The 15,940-nt window shown below is 45.0% G+C and overlaps 1 protein-coding gene across 1 annotated transcript in view; it reads left to right on the top strand.

Annotated features, from left to right (window-relative positions):
• Positions 1-15,940, top strand: part of LOC126426758 (uncharacterized) — a 441,752-nt gene that overhangs the window by 52,073 nt on the left and 373,739 nt on the right. Inside the window, exons 5-7 of the mRNA XM_050088747.1 lie at positions 3,839-4,075; positions 10,556-10,736; positions 13,777-13,945. Of these exons, the coding sequence (XP_049944704.1) occupies positions 3,839-4,075; positions 10,556-10,736; positions 13,777-13,945 (587 nt within the window). The remainder of the gene's footprint in view (positions 1-3,838; positions 4,076-10,555; positions 10,737-13,776; positions 13,946-15,940) is intronic.

Genomic DNA, 15,940 nt, shown 5'->3' with positions numbered 1-15,940 from the left:
GAGCGATATGGTGCCAAATTCTTTCCAATTGCTGTGTCAGATTGTCAGAATCTCAAGCTGGTCGGAGGACCCTGCCCCTAATGCCCCGAACGTTCCCAATTGCGGAAAGATAAGGCAATCTTGCCGGCCGATGTAGGGTTTGGCAAGCAGGAGAAACTCTCGCCGTGTGCGAACGGGCATTATCTTGCTGAAATGTTAGCTGGGATGGCTTGCCTTTGGGGGCAAGAAAACAGGCTGTAGAATATCGTCGACATACCGCTTTGTTGTAAGGGTGCCACAAATGGCGACCAAACGGGTCCTGCTGTGAAAAGTAATGGCACTTTGGAGCATTAATCGTTGTTGTTGGGCAACAGTGAGGTTGATATACCAGTGCAGTCCTGGATGTCTCCACATACATCTTCGTGGTCATTGGGGCTCAGTTTGAAGCGGTACTCATTGTCGGAGGCAGTTCTACTCCAGTGAGTGAGATTCCGGGCCGAGTGTGCTCGATACGACTGCAGATGGGCTGCTCGGTGTACAGCAGAAGTCAGTGGTAATCGGCACAAGGGGTGCTCTGAGTTCAGACCACTTTCTGTGACCTGCCTATCAGTTATCCTCGAAGCACGAGTTGCAAGTCCGATTGACGATAATGACGAATCTGGGGCCGAGAGTGCCTCGCTGACGATTGCTCAGTCCTCGTATTCTGTCATCTCTGTAGGTCGACTGCTTCTTTCTCGATGCTGTCTGACCCCGGTTCATACACGGCTGCCCACACTGTCGAATAGTATCCTCGCTCCCGTTTAAATGTCGAGTGATTGGCTGATTACTCCAATTGGCATCTGTGACCCTCTTCTTCTCTTCTCTGAAATGCTGGCATCTGCATACATTGTAGTTAACTGTAGTTAAAATCTTCTGGGTTATTAGGCCGCGTCATATATATATATTGTTCGTGCTCCTATCTGCCTATGAAATGTGTTGTTAAAATACAGTGCCTGACAAAAAAAAAAGCACTCTGAAAGGGAGAAGGAAACAAAATGAAATGAAATGTAACAGAAATAATGGAAGCTAAAGAAATGAATTAAAATTAGTACCACGGCCGGGATTCAAACCCAGTTCTCCTTGCTTACTAGGCAGATATGCTAGCCACCACACCAGCACAGCTGCAAGGATGGCCCTAGTCCAATGGCCTCCCTAACACGAGCTTCAGTTCATACCTTCTGCTTGCTTTCCCCTTTTTAGATCATCACTATTGCCGAGGCTCTTCAGTATACCACGTGAGTGTTGCACATAATGGGGGAAATCGTGCCTCGAGCGTAGCTGATCTATAGGTCTCGTACAATTAAATTTTCTTTGAGACCTGGGTTTGAGTCCTGGCCACAGCACAAATTTTAATTCATTTCTCCATCTTCCATCACCATTGTAAATAAAGACGAGACTAAAGTGTCTTGAGGAAAATTTAATTGTATCAGAAACTTAGCGGATTTAGAGGGTATGTGGTGTGATTTTGGCAATTGCAAATTTGATTCAGATATACGAGCAGCTTGGCAATATGAACCCACTTACCAGTATGGTGTTCCACCACCTACACACAGCTGTCTGAAATTCCGTCTCAAAACAGGTAGTAGTAAACATTCCAGAATTCGAACCAAGAACACGAGTAACTTAGAAGTACATATCCTTAGAGTAGTGAGGCATCTGAAATCGCTTAATAAAATAAAGTCTTGTGCTCCAGCCGGTATACCAATTAGGTTCGTTTCAGAGTACGCTGATGCATTAGCTCCATACTTAACAATCCTATACAACCGTTTGCTCGACAAAAGATCCGTACCCAAAGACTGGAAAGTTGTACAGGTCACACCAATATTCAAGAAAGGTATTAGGAATAATCCACTAAATTACAGGCCCACATTGTTAACGTCGATATGCAGCAGGATTTTGGAACATATATTGTGTTCAAACATTATGAATTATCTTGAAGAAAACTGTCTATTGGCACACAGTCAACATAAGTTTAGAAAACATCGTTCTTGTGAAACACAACTAGCTCTTTACCTGCATGAAGCGCTGAGTGTTATTGAGATGGGATTTCAGATTGATTCTGGATTTCTGGAAGGCTTTTGACACTGTACTACACAAGCGGCTTGTAGTGAAATTATGTGCTTTTGGAATATCGCATCAGTTATGTGACTGGATTCGTGATTTCCTGTCAGAGAGGTCACAGTTCGTAGTAATTGACGGAAAGTCATCGAGTAAAACAGAAGTGATTTCTGGCGTTCCCCAAGGTAGTGTTACAGGCCATTTGATGTTCCTTATCTATGTAAACGATTTGGGAGACAATCTGAGCAGTCATCTTAGGTTGTTTGCAGATGGTGGTGCCATTTATTGCCTAATAAAGTCAGAAGAAGATCAAAACAAATTGCAAAACAATTCAGAAAAGATACCTGTATGGTGTGAAAACTGGCAATTTACCCTCTGTGAGGTCCTCCAGAACAATGCTAAAATGAATCTGTTAAACCTCTGTTACATGATAAATCAATCAAATCCGAAGGTCATAAATTCGACTAGAGACCTAGGAATTACAGTTGTGAACAATTTAAATTGGAAAGGACATATAAAAAATGCTTAAGCGAAAGTGAACCAGAGACTGCATTTTATTGGCAGAACACTTAAAAAATGTGACAGATCTACTCAAGAGGCTGCCTGCAATATGCTTGTCCGTCCTCTTCTAGAATACTGCTGCGCGTTGTGGGTTCCTTACCAGGTAGAACTAACGGAGTATGTCGAGCAAGTTCACATTTCGTATCGTCGAGAAATAGGGGAGAGTGTGTCACGGACACGATACAGGATTTGGGCTGGACATCTTTAAAACAAAGGCATTTCTTATTCCGGAAAGATTTTTTCGTGGAATTGTAGTCACCAGCTTTCTCCTCAAAATGCAAAAATATTTTATTGATGCTGACCTACATAGGGAGATATGATTACCTTAATAAAATAAGAGGAATCAGAATTCACACGGAAAGTTGTAAGTGCTAGTTTTTTCTGTGCACTGTTCGAGAGTGGAATAATAGAGAATTATTGTGAAGGTGGTTCGGTGGACCGTCTGCCAGGCACAGAAGTGTGGTTTACAGAGTACCTGTGTAGATGCAGGTGCGCTAGACACAGACACCGATTCTGTTGAAAATGGGCTAAGGAAGCTGTTTTATCCCAACCTGAGGGAAGCTGTCTGACAACTGTTCTAATTATATTTTAATATCCCAAATACTGTCACTGGGACCAAATTGACATCCAATATGGTCTCATACGTGTTCTATTGGAGTCGGACATGGGGATGTTAATGACCACGGGAGTATCCCAACGTCACACAGACAATTCAAAAAGTTATGTTTCATTGCCACATTGAAAAGTGTTTCCACAACTGTCACACAAGATGTAATATGTGACGATTTAGGATGTATTTGACATACCATTGTGCTGTCGGGTTCCCTCGATCGCTAGCGGCTGTGACGCGAAGTCGTACCCGACGGCTCCCCGGACTGTGACACCGGGAGCAACGACACTGTCTCTCTCCTAAACATCAGAAGAACGGGACCTCGCCTCGGGTCACCACTGTACTTGCCAACAGTGGGCATTTGGGCTAGTGCAGAATCGTAATTCATCTGTAGCTATGGTGTGACGACAGTCGTCAGTAGTCGATACGAAAACCCGTAACCTTTCGCCCTGTGAAGTTTCATTTCATTCCCCCTCTTCTGGGTGCTTCAGTGTCTATCAGGTGGCATATTTGAATTTTGTCGCTCAGCTAGCAAAGATAACGGTGTGACCGAAAAGTGTGTCGCACTACATCGTGTGGTCTTTACTCCAGGTAGAGGAGGAGGAGGAGGAGGAAGAGGCGGACATTGTGGACCTGGACTGCCAGCGGAGCACCCCAGACGTGTCGTCCGTAGGAGTCTCCTGCGGGGGCGGCGAGGGTGCGGCTGAGGCAGCGGTGCGTACCAGCGGGGCTCCGGCGGAAGTCGGCGAATCGGTTCCGGACGCCTCCGGCCGGCACGCCGTGTCTGCGCCTAGAGCTGCCGCACCTGCTGCGAAGGTTTCTGCTAAAGTAAGGATACTGGCAGCTCTCCGCACTAGTCTGTCCCGGGCTTGCCGCCTCGTCTCTGCCTAACTACTGCAGCCTATGCCTACTTTGAACCCGTCTCCTTACACAATTCTTATCCCCACACTTCCATCTATTACCAAATTGACAATTTCTTGACACACAGGGGCTCATCCCATCCGAAATTTGTTACTTCCTTGTTCGATTCGGCACCCCTGTGAGTTCCTCGATCTACCGATCTGATCCTGAGCATTCTCTTGTAGCACCTCTTATATCTCGCCCGAACTGATTATCATTCACACTTCACTTCCGTGCGAGACTACACTCCCCATAAATACACTACTGGCCATTAAAATTATTACACCATTAAGATGGTGTGCTACAGACGCGAAATTTAACCGACTGGAAGAAGATGCTGTGATATGCAAATGATTGGCTTTTCAGAGCACTCACACAAGGTTGGCGCCGGTGGCGACACCTACAACGTGCTCACACGAGTAAAGTTTCCAACTGATTTCTCATACACAAACAGCAGTTGACCGGTGTTGCCTGGTGAAATGTTGTTGTGATGCCTCGTGTAAGGAGGAGAAATGCGTACCATCAAGTTTCCGACTTTGATAAAGGTCGGATTGTGGCCTATCACGATTGCAGTTTATCGTATCGCAACATTGCTGCTTCCGTCGATCGAGATCCAATGACTGTTGGCAGAATATGGAATCGGTGGGTTCAGGAAGATAATATGGAACTCCGTGCTGGATCCCGGCGGCCTCGTATCACTAGCAGTCAAGATGACAGGCATCTTATCAGCACAGCTGTAACGGATCGTGCAGCCACGTCTCAATCCCCGAGTCAACAGACGGCGGCGTTTGCAAGACAACAACCATCTGCACGAACAGTTCGACGACGTTTGCAGCAACACGGACTATCAGCTCAGAGACCGTGGCTGCGGTTACCCCTGACGCTGCATCAGCGACAGGAGCGCCTGTGATGGTGTACTCGATGACGAACCTGGGCGCACAAATGGCAAAATGTCATTTTTTCAGATGAATCCAGGTTCTATTTACAGCATCACGATGGTCACCTCCGTGTTTGGCGACATCGTGGTGAATGCACGTTGGAAGCGTGTATTCGTCATCGCCATACTGGCGTATCACCCGGCGTGATGGTATGGGGTGCCATTGGTTACACGTCTCGGTCACCTCTTGTTCGCATTGACGGCACTTTGAACAGTGGATGTTACATTTGAGATGCGTTACGACCCGTGCCTCTACCCTCCATTCGATCCCTGCGAAACCCTACATTTCAGGAGGATAATGCACGACCGCATGTTGCAGGTCCTGTAGGGGCCTTTCTGGATACAGAATATGTTTGACTGATGCTCTGGCCAGCACGTTCTCCAGATCTCTCACCAACAGAAAACGTCTCGTCAATGATGGCCGAGCAACTGGCTCATCACAATACGCCAGTCACTACTCTCGATGAACTGTGGTATCGTGTTGAAGCTGCATGGGCAGCTGTACCTGTACACGGCATCCGAGCTCTGTTTGACTCAATGCCCAGGCGTATCGAGGCCGTTATTACGGCCAGAGGTGGTGGTTCTGGGTACTGATTTCTCTGGATCTACGCACCCAAATTGTGTGAAAGTTTTTACTTCTGTCGATACTCGTAACGTGTTCTCGAGGTACTACCCGAACTGTTCAACTGATGTTCCGAGTCATTTGCCATCTCGGACAGAAGTAATATGTTGTCAGAAAACCTCGGGGTTTTTATTTCCTGTCCATGATCTTTAATTCCCTTCTCAAATTGCTTGTTGTTTTTGGGTGGATGCGGGAAGGGGGACGGCGCATCATTGTCGCACTCCCTCTATAACCGATGCTTCCCTTTGATTCTTTGTAACTGTCTGAAGGAGCACTGCACTGTTCTTCTGAAGAACACAGGCACTGCAATATTGTATTTATCCGGAAGCATCAGCAAGCGTCATTCACCTAAAATGTCTCCCGTGTACAGGAATATACGTAACGGATGTATGGGTAGACGAGTGGGAAATTTGGTTTCGAGTCCTGGTCCGGCACAAATTGTCATTGTCATCATCTGTAATTCTGTCAGAGACAGTTAAGGACTTGGAAGAGCAGTTGAATGGAATGGACAGTGTCTTGAAAGGAGGATATAAGATGAACATCAACAAAAGCAAAACAAGGATAATGGAATGTAGTCTAATTAAGTCGGGTGATGCTGAGGGAATTAGATTAGGAAATGAGGCACTTAAAGTAGTAAAGGAGTTTTGCTATTTGGGGAGCAAAATAACTGATGATGGTCGAAGTAGAGAGGATATAAAATGTAGGCTGGCAATGGCAAGGAAAGCGTTTCTGAAGAAGAGAAATTTGTTAACATCCAGTATTGATTTAAGTGTCAGGAAGTCATTTCTGAAAGTATTTGTATGGAGTGTAGCCATGTATGGAAGTGAAACATGGACGATAAATAGTTTGGACAAGAAGAGAATAGAAGCTTTCGAAATGTGGTGCTACAGAAGAATGCTGAAGATTAGATGGGTAGATCACATAACTAATGAGGAAGTATTGAATAGGATTGGGGAGAAGAGAAGTTTGTGGCACAACTTGACCAGAAGAAGGGATCGGTTGGTAGGACATGTTCGGAGGCATCAAGGGATCACCAATTTAGTATTGGAGGGCAGCGTGGAGGGTAAAAATCGTAGAGGGAGACCAAGAGATGAATACACTAAGCAGATTCAGAAGGATGTAGGCTGCAGTAGGTACTGGGAGATGAAAAAGCTTGCACAGGATAGAGTAGCATGGAGAGCTGCATCAAACCAGTCTCAGGACTGAAGACCACAACAACAACAACATCATCTGTTATACAGCTAATGGTTATCTGTATTTGTAACTGTGAATACATTCCACCTACTTTGTAACTGCAGTCTGGTTTCTGTACAAGTTGTAGATAACTTTTGCTCTTTGTATTTTATCTTTTTTTTCCTAAGCATTCCAGAGATTGGAGATGTACCAGGTGATCAAAAAGTCAGTATAAATTTGAAAACTGAATAAATCAAGGAATAATGTAGATAGAGAGGTATAAATGGCATGTGGTTTTATTAGGAAAAAAAAAAAAAAAAGGTTCACAAAATGTCCGACAGATGGCGCTTCATCTGATCAGAACAGCAATAATTAGCGTAACAAAGGAAGACAAAGCAAAGATGATGTTCTTTACAGGAAATGCTCAATATGTCCACCATCATTCCTCAACAACAGCTGTAGTCGAGGAATAATGTTGTGAACAGCACTGTAAAGCATGTCCGGAGCTATGGTGAGGCATTGGCGTGTTGGATGTTGTCTTTCGGCATCCCTAGAGATGTCGGTCGATCACGATACACTTGCGACTTCAGGTAACCCCAAAGCCAATAATCGCACGGACTGAGGTCTGGGGACCTGGGAGGCCGAGCATGACGAAAGTGGCGGCTGAGCACACGATCGTCACCAAACGACGTGCAAGAGATCTTTCACGCGTCTAGCAATACTTTTTTTTTCATAATAAAACCCCATGTCATTCCAAGCATGTGTGTCAATTTTTATCTCTCTATCTACATTACTCCATGGTTTATTTTCTTTTCAAATTTATACTGACTTTTTGATAATCTAATAAGTGTTACTGTTAACTGTTCAGATATTGTGGGAACAATAGCTTTGGTTTTACACCATCGACAGTATTACAGGCAGAGTGAGTTGGTGCAGTTGTTATTACACTGGACTCACATTAGGGAGGACGGCAGTTCGAGCTTGCATCCGGCAATCCTGGTTTAGGTTTTCTGCGATTTCCGTAAATCGCTTCAGGCAAATCCCGGGGTGGTCCCTTTGACAGGGCACGGCTGACTTCCTTCCCCACCCTTCTGTAATCCGATGGGACCGATGACTTACTGTTTGATCCCTCTTCTGACCAACAGAATTGCAACTGTTCTTAGCCGCACCCGTTCCCGTTGACTGCCGAATCGTGTCCTCACCTTAAATCCATCAGGTAGCCAAAAATGGAATCACAGAGTGCGAGATACAAAATGTGTAATGACATCTTATCTGCAATTATTTGATGTTATTGATTTTTGAGTACACTCTAACAAAAGGTTAGATTCCTCTGGTCAGTGCCGATATTAATTTAGCCCGAGGTACACAAAATCCCATTTTGTACTGTCTTGCCTTCCTGAAAGTAAAAATTAAAAGTTTTCCAACGTAAACATTTATTTATTTTAACATGCCATACACAGATGTAGAATTTCTTTGCTCATGAGGACTTAGTCAATTTAGCACACTAACGGGTCCAACTGTATTTGTCTCCCGCCAGTAAAAATTATCTCCCTGCACCCCTCTGCCTTCGCACTTTTCGTCCGGTTCTCATACCTCGATACGTCTGTCTGGTAGATGTGCCGGATGTCTAAATGCTGAACTCCGGCAGGAGACTCTCGAATGGACGGATAAATTTTGCCTCCTCAGAAGTTAGACAGATAAATCTGTAAGATGGATATAGAAGCAAGGATTGCACAAAGCAAAAGGGCATACTATAAAAAGAAACAGTAGCTGACAGAAAAAATATTCAAGAATATCCGTGTCGGAAGCACAATTCTCTGTCGGTGCTATTACGGGAGACTTTTGAAGACGAGAAGCGTAAATCGAATAGGGAAAGAGGAAGACGCGCAGTGATTCAGTGGGAACAAGAATTGATTAACAGTGTTGTGGATTCAGTAGAGAGAACCAGTAGCGCACGTTTTAAATTATTTGCAAAGTTTGTTGAAGGTCACCAGTCCTCTCATTATCAAACACTGGATACGTATAGTTTGGATAATGTGCATGCCACGAGTTTCGCCACTTAGAGGTGTACGCACAGTTTGTAATTGCATTACTTGTGTTATTGTGGTAAACATGTAGTGTAAGATTATGCACTGAAGGGAGTAGATTACAATAGCATTTTAAAATTTTAAATTCGTGGAGTAGTGAAATTATATATTGAAAATCAAATTTTTGTTGGTGCTGGAAGCTGTTAGGCATCCTGCCACTTGGGCAGTGCACTGGGTCAACCATTAAGTGATGTAGACGGTTTGTGACATATTACGGGAATCAGTGCTGGAAACTGTAGTTCAAGGGAAGCTCGAGGGGAGGGACCGCAAGAGCAGCTACTGGTGAGGATATCCTACTCAGTTGAGTTTTTTTTCTTTCTTTTTAGCTGGAGGGGGGGACAAAGTGACACAACATACCAAAGCCTGACAAATCAAGTGTGGGGAGACAGTTGCTGTGATTTTTTTTTTTTTAGGGGAAACGGGGAGGGGGGGGGGGGCATAGGGGGCGTGTCAAACGGCAGTTTGCTCTTGCTCTTCTGACACTAGACGTGTAACTACTGGTTTGGCATTACAGTCACTTCCAGCAGCTATGTTACGTGCAGGAAGTGTACTGTCAGATCACCATTGTTGGCAGCAGCTCGATACGAAACACTTGTGGCTCGAAGACAACTAACTTCCGCCAGCTCTAGCTGATCTGGAACTACAGGGACACTGTTCAGGATGGTGTGAACAAACTTGAGCAAACTCTGCACAGTAAATAACGTGTGATGCAACGGCTGTGAGAGGTTGTCTGGCATGTGGAGAACTGCATTGAGCTATAACAACAATATTTAAAGTTGAAATGGCCTTCAGTTTCTAAAGAAAAGTTACAGTTTAGGAAATCTCTTGCTTGTCCCAGTATTCTAGTATTTGCTGCCATTTGGGAAAGTAAGTTTTTTTTTAGAATGAAATTTTCACTCTACAGTGGAGTGTGCGCTGATATGAAACTTCCAGGCAGATTAAAACTGTGTGCCGGACCGACACTTGAACTCGGGACCTTTGCCATTCACAGGCAAGTGCTCTACCAACTGAGCTACCCAAGCACGACTCACGCCCTGTCCTCACAGCTTTAATTCCGCCAGTACCTCGTCTCCTACCTTTCAAACTTTACAGAAGCTCTCCTGCGAACCTTGCAGAACTAGCACTCCTGGAAGAAACGATATTGTGGAGACATGGCCTAGCCACAGCCTGGGGGGTGTTTCTAGAATGAAATTTTCACTCAACAGCATAGTGTGCGCTGATATGAAACTTCCTGGCAAATTAAAACTGTGTGCCTGACCGAGACTTGAACTCGGGACCTTTGCCGTTCGCGAGCAAGGTTCTCAGGAGAGCTTCTGTGAAGTTTGGAAGGTAGGAGAAGAGGTACTGGCAGAATTAAAGCTGTGAGTACTGGGCGTGAGTCGTGCTTGGGTAGCTCAGCTGGTAGAGCACTTGCCTGCAAATGGCAAAGGTCCCGAGCTCGAGTCTCGGTCCGGCACACAGTTTTAATCTGCCTGGAAGTTTCAAGTTTTTTTTGTCTTATTTTTGCAAATTTCATATAATTTTACCAACCGACAGTAGCAGATTCCCGTACCGTACTGTCGGACCGAACGGCCGTCGTGCAATTTCAGAGGAAGAGGCAGCGCCGGACGCGGCCGGCAAAAGCGGCCGGCAGCGGCGGGGAGAACCTGCTGGCGGCGTACGAGGAGAAGGAGATGGTGTGCCCGTCCTGCCACCGCTTCTTCCTGGGCATCTCCGCCCTCCAGCAGCACGTGCGAGTGGCGCACGACGGCCGTGTCGACCCCGTCAAGAGTGAGTGCCCTCGTCCGCATCTGCGGACGCGTTTAGTCGTTTGACTGCACGCACGACTGCAGTAGTGAGAAACTAAAGTTTCGAACACAATATCTACCTCTTTACCCACGACACACTCCACGAGCCATAATATGGTGCGCAGCAGAGGATATCTTGTAACTCCGCTAGTCACTGTCTTTCTCATTATGCTCGCAAATGGCACGAGGTAAAGACCTCAACTTCAACCCTAATTTTTCTTACGTCACCTATTCGGTATCTGTGCAGTGTATATATTGGAGACAGGATTGTTCTTCATTCTGTTGGAAATGTCAGTTCTCCAAACTCCCTCAAAAGTGTTTTACAAAAACAGTGTCTTCTTACCTTCAGGAGTTCCCATTTGAGGTTGTGGAGCTTTTCTGTAATACTCGTGTCTCAGTCACGTGGCACGCCTCTGCATTGCTTCGATGTCTCTGGGGTTCGGAACACTCGAACACTTCTCGAGAATGGGTTGCACGAGTGCCCTGTCGCGGCCCCCTTTCTAGAGGAGACTTCCCTCAAATTCTCTTAACAGATCCGAGTCGATCGTCTGCCTTCCCTAAAACAGTTCCGTTCCGTTCCGTGTCGCTTTGCAGTTCTACACCTAGACGTTTAATCGGCGCGATTTACGAGTGTCGCACCACTTTTGCTCTATTCGAACACTGTAATTTCCGGGTTTGCAGCCGAGATATTGTCATTGTTCACCTTCTGTGAGATTTTGGAGACCTCCTTCGTCGTCTTTGCCGGGTGTCGATTGCAGATTTCGTCAGTCGCCGTTTGTTCTTAAAACTGTGTGGCTGTGTGAGTTGTTGGATTATAATTCCGTGTTGCGGTCAAAAAATTCTTTTAATTCATAGGAGGGGTTGGTAACAAGCCATTTATATAATGTTTTTCTAAATTCACACTCTGGAAGGTCTTGTACCGTCTGTGGAAGCTTATTAAATAATTAATGCCCTAGTAGCTCGTAGCTATTGATCGACTTTTTGATAATCTATGGTGTGAGATTGTATAGTGTTATTTTTTCTTGCGTTGTAACCGTGAATATTATATCTACATTTTATTTCATGTAGATTATATTTTGTATAGTTTAACACTTGGTGTATATATACAAATTTATAACAGTCATTATTTTGCAATCAGAGAACAATGGCTTACAATGGGCTTTATGCTGAGAACATGTAATGACTTTCTCCTGCAGAAGTAATATGTTTTGAACACTGCTCGAGTTTCACCAGAGGATAAGTCCGTACGACATAATATGAACTGAATATTTTTGACGTAATTTTTAACGTACTCGGAAACACTTTTAGTAAATGGTTCTATTCAACATTGGCACTTAGCCACGTATGATTCTGTCTGTAATCTTTTGTTCAATTGTACACCATAAAGTTTATCTCAAATGTGATTTGTGCTACACATAACATGCCAACTGGGAGCCCCGGTTTTCTCCCGTGATTTGTGAATGTAAAGTCTGGGCTGTTCACTTCAGTTGTGACGCAACAAATTGAGCCCTTCTAAGTTTTGATGGAACACTCTCTCTCTCTCTCTCTCTCTCTCTCTCTCTCTCTCTCTCTCTCTCTCTGTGAGTGTGTGTGTGTGTGTGGGGGGGGGGGGGGGGGGGGCGGTGCACACACGGGCTCGTGGGTGCTCGCGGTGGTGTACGCACTGGTGCAGGTAGGAGCGGAGTGCACTTGTGCATGAGCGCTAATGTGTGTGCGTGCACCATTTGTGAGATAGGAAGAGAGCTAAATGCCTGCATGGTTTCTATTTCAGGAGAAGGACCATATTTTAGCAGTCACTTTCATTGTGACTGTCTGTGACTCTGCTCTTTGACTCAGTGCCTCCTCTTTGTGGTGAGGATTAATTAATTGGCTCTGAGCACTATGGGACTCAACTGCTGAGGTCATTAGTCCCTAGAACTTAGAACTAGTTAAACCTAACTAACCTAAGGACATCACAAACATCCATGCCCGAGGCAGGATTCGAACCTGCGACCGTAGCGGTCTTGCGGTTCCAGACTGGAGAGCCTTTAACCGCACGGCCACTTCGGCCGGCTTTGTGGTGAGGAGCAAAACGTAACCTTACCATATTGGTGTTATTCCATCTGGCTTTTTCCATTCTTTTAAAGCCAAGGACTGCAATCATAATTGTAGAAATGATACATGCTTTTTTTTTTTATTAATTAATACAGAGTATCTGGCACTACACAAATGTACAGGGTCTTTACGACCTGGGACAGCTGGGAGCTCCGGGAAAAACCCGGGAATTTTTTCATCCAGAAGAAAACTGGGAAAAATGTGGGAATTTTGAGAATTCCAGGAATTTTTCATTGTTTCAGTTTTCAGTTAATTTTTTGTAATTTTGACTGGTAAGAACCGATACTCTAACAAAGGATATTACTGTATCCTGCTACTGCAGAGTAATACTGCAGCAATAAAACATGAACTGGGGGGAAAAAACGAAAATGAAACTTAAATTGCAAAGGAAATGGGCCACATACAACAACAAAAACACAGTGCTCATTCAAGCGTCTGCCAACAGCAAAATGTGTGAAAACCTTTAGGGATACTACGCAATGCTTTGTAACAACAAATTGCTTTCAATGATCATGACGTCACGACTGTTTACATTTAGATTCGTTTCCTGATGTTGTTTGTGATTCCAAATGAAACTAAATTTGTCTTCATTAAATTAAGAATTTTCTAATTTTTTTGTACTGAGTAATTTTAGAAGTCCATCTAATTACAAAATGGAAACAGGAAAGTAAAATATTGGAATATAATGTAAAAGTTTTACAGTAAACCTATTTTGTTGAGAAACCTTACTCACACAGTAAGGTACTTACTCCTTCTTTACTCGCTACACTGACAGAAATAAGTAGTATCGGCTACAGTAAACAATACGTGAACTAGATTTAGAATGCTTTAAACATTATTTCTCGAGAAGTGTTAGTGATCTAACTGAATAAAGTGCAAATTATTGAACGATCAGTTGTGCATTACGAACTTGAGCTACATTTTGTCAGGAAGGAAAAATCACTGTTCCACGGTCAGCGGCCCGTCCGAGTGCGTTGCGGCCTCCGCGCTGGGTACGCCTGCCGACTCGCCGCCCCGGCTGGTCTGCCCGCACTGCCGCGAACTGCTGGTCGGGAGGGACGCGCTGGTGGCTCACGTCGCTGAGGACCACCCGGGCAGGTGAGGCGCCGAGGCTGGGGGGGCTGTCGACCGAACGGATAGTTTACGGACAGGGTGTAACTGGAGAGAGGCGGAGGTAGCGGTAACGAGGTTAAAGACAGTTGCGACCCCGTGTAGGGGTTGCCGACTCTCGGACTGGAAATCCCTACTGTTTCTCGGGATGAAATCCAAAGAACCTTTCTGGGGTTGCCAGGTGCAATAAAGGAGTAAATATTCCTTCATTTATTCCTTCAGATACGTGACGTAGCCCTGTGCTGACGTCTGTGTCTTCTCGTAAGTGGATTGCCACTCTTGGTGTGGAAAGTGAAGTGCAGCCTGTCAGGAGTTCTACCGGGAGACGGCAGTGGGCGCTGTACTCGTGTATTGTCTGTGCCCAGACCGGAACGGTGTCGTCGGGCTCCCGGACCCTCGCCAGTGCCGACCGGTACCGGAGGTCATCTCGTACCGTCTGTGGCTACGCATCGGTGGTAACCTCGTCGGGCAGTACCGAAATAATCTCGGACACGAGCTATTACTATACGGTACTCGGAGAACCGAATACGAACGACACGAATGCCGTCGATCCTACTCGTCGACGACTCTGTCTCGGTGAAGTGGAGTATCTGTGGTCTCGAGGAGAGGCTCTGCTTTCTGACGTCGTTTGCCACGGCCGAATCATTTCTGCTCTTTACGAGTTGTCAATGACCTTCCATTCTGCCCGTGTCAAAATGTTTGTGCCTCGCAGCTGACTCGTGTTGATACCAATGCTGGGCTGTAGGAACTGAGAAAATTTCACTTTCCCATTCCCTTACTTTCTCAATACATAATGTAATACTCGGAAGCAAAATGACAAGTGGTGGATGAAGCGAGGGGAGCATAAGAAATCAGAGTAGCGTAGGCAAAGATAGGACGTTCTACAATAGAAATCAAACATACGAATTAATATGAGAAATAAATTTCTGAGAATGTATGTCTGGGGCACATCCCCTCCACCTCCAGCCCCCCTCCCTCCTGCCCCTTCCATATCTATTTCCTCCTCCCTCTCTTTCTGTCCATCACCCCTGCTTCGACTCTGAGTTTTCTTTATTGAAACTTTCATTGAGAACTAAAGTTGATTAAAATTAGTGGATAAATTTGTTGGGATCATTGGTAACACGGTATGAGAGAGACCTATCCAGGTGCTGGGTCTGTGAGGATACTATCTTCAGTGACAATATTTTGCATAGTTTTAATTTGCGAACAGGTAGGATTACAAAGTTTTGGATGACTCGAATACCACAGTAGCAGCTTCCTGACAGATTAAAACTGTGTACCGGACCGAGACTCGAACTCGGGACCTTTGCCTTTTGCGGGCAACTGCTCTACCATCTGATACCTTCCAAACATTACAGAAGCTCTCCTGCGAACGCTGCAGAACTAGCACTCCTGAAAGAAAGGATATTGTGGAGACATGGCTTAGCCACAGCCTGGGGGGTGTTTCCAGAATGATATTTTCACTCTGCAGCGGAGTGTGCACTGATATGAAACTGCAAGGTTCACAGGAGAGCTTCTGTTAAGTTTGTAAGGTAGGAGACGAGGTACTGGTGGAATTAAAACTGTGAGGACGGGTCGTGAGTCGTTCTTGGGTAGCTCAGTTGGGAGAGCACTTGCTCATGAAGGGCGAAGGTCTCGAGTTCGAGTCTCGGTCCGGCACGCAGTTTTAATCTGCCAGGAAGTTTCATATCAGTGCACACTCTGCTGCAGAGTGAAAATCTCATTCTGACCACAGTAGCAGTGTAATCATTAGCCGATAAGCCCTAAGAACAGCTTTTCTACTTTCTGTTAGAACTGCTTGCAAGGAAGAAAATAAAACAGCACATTGTTGTGTATACATTTTTTTAAGAGTTGTGTATATGGAAAAAGAATATATGTGGGGGAGAAACAATTTGTCTAATGGTTTAAATGCCATGCTATCGTAATTAAAACTGAATGTGAGAAAGAAAACAAAACTGCAGTTTTCACAGCATTTCTCACAAT

This window comes from Schistocerca serialis, chromosome 11 (assembly GCF_023864345.2).
Source record: "Schistocerca serialis cubense isolate TAMUIC-IGC-003099 chromosome 11, iqSchSeri2.2, whole genome shotgun sequence".
NCBI lineage: Eukaryota > Metazoa > Arthropoda > Insecta > Orthoptera > Acrididae > Schistocerca > Schistocerca serialis.
This window is presented reverse-complemented; position numbering and strand designations above follow the sequence as displayed.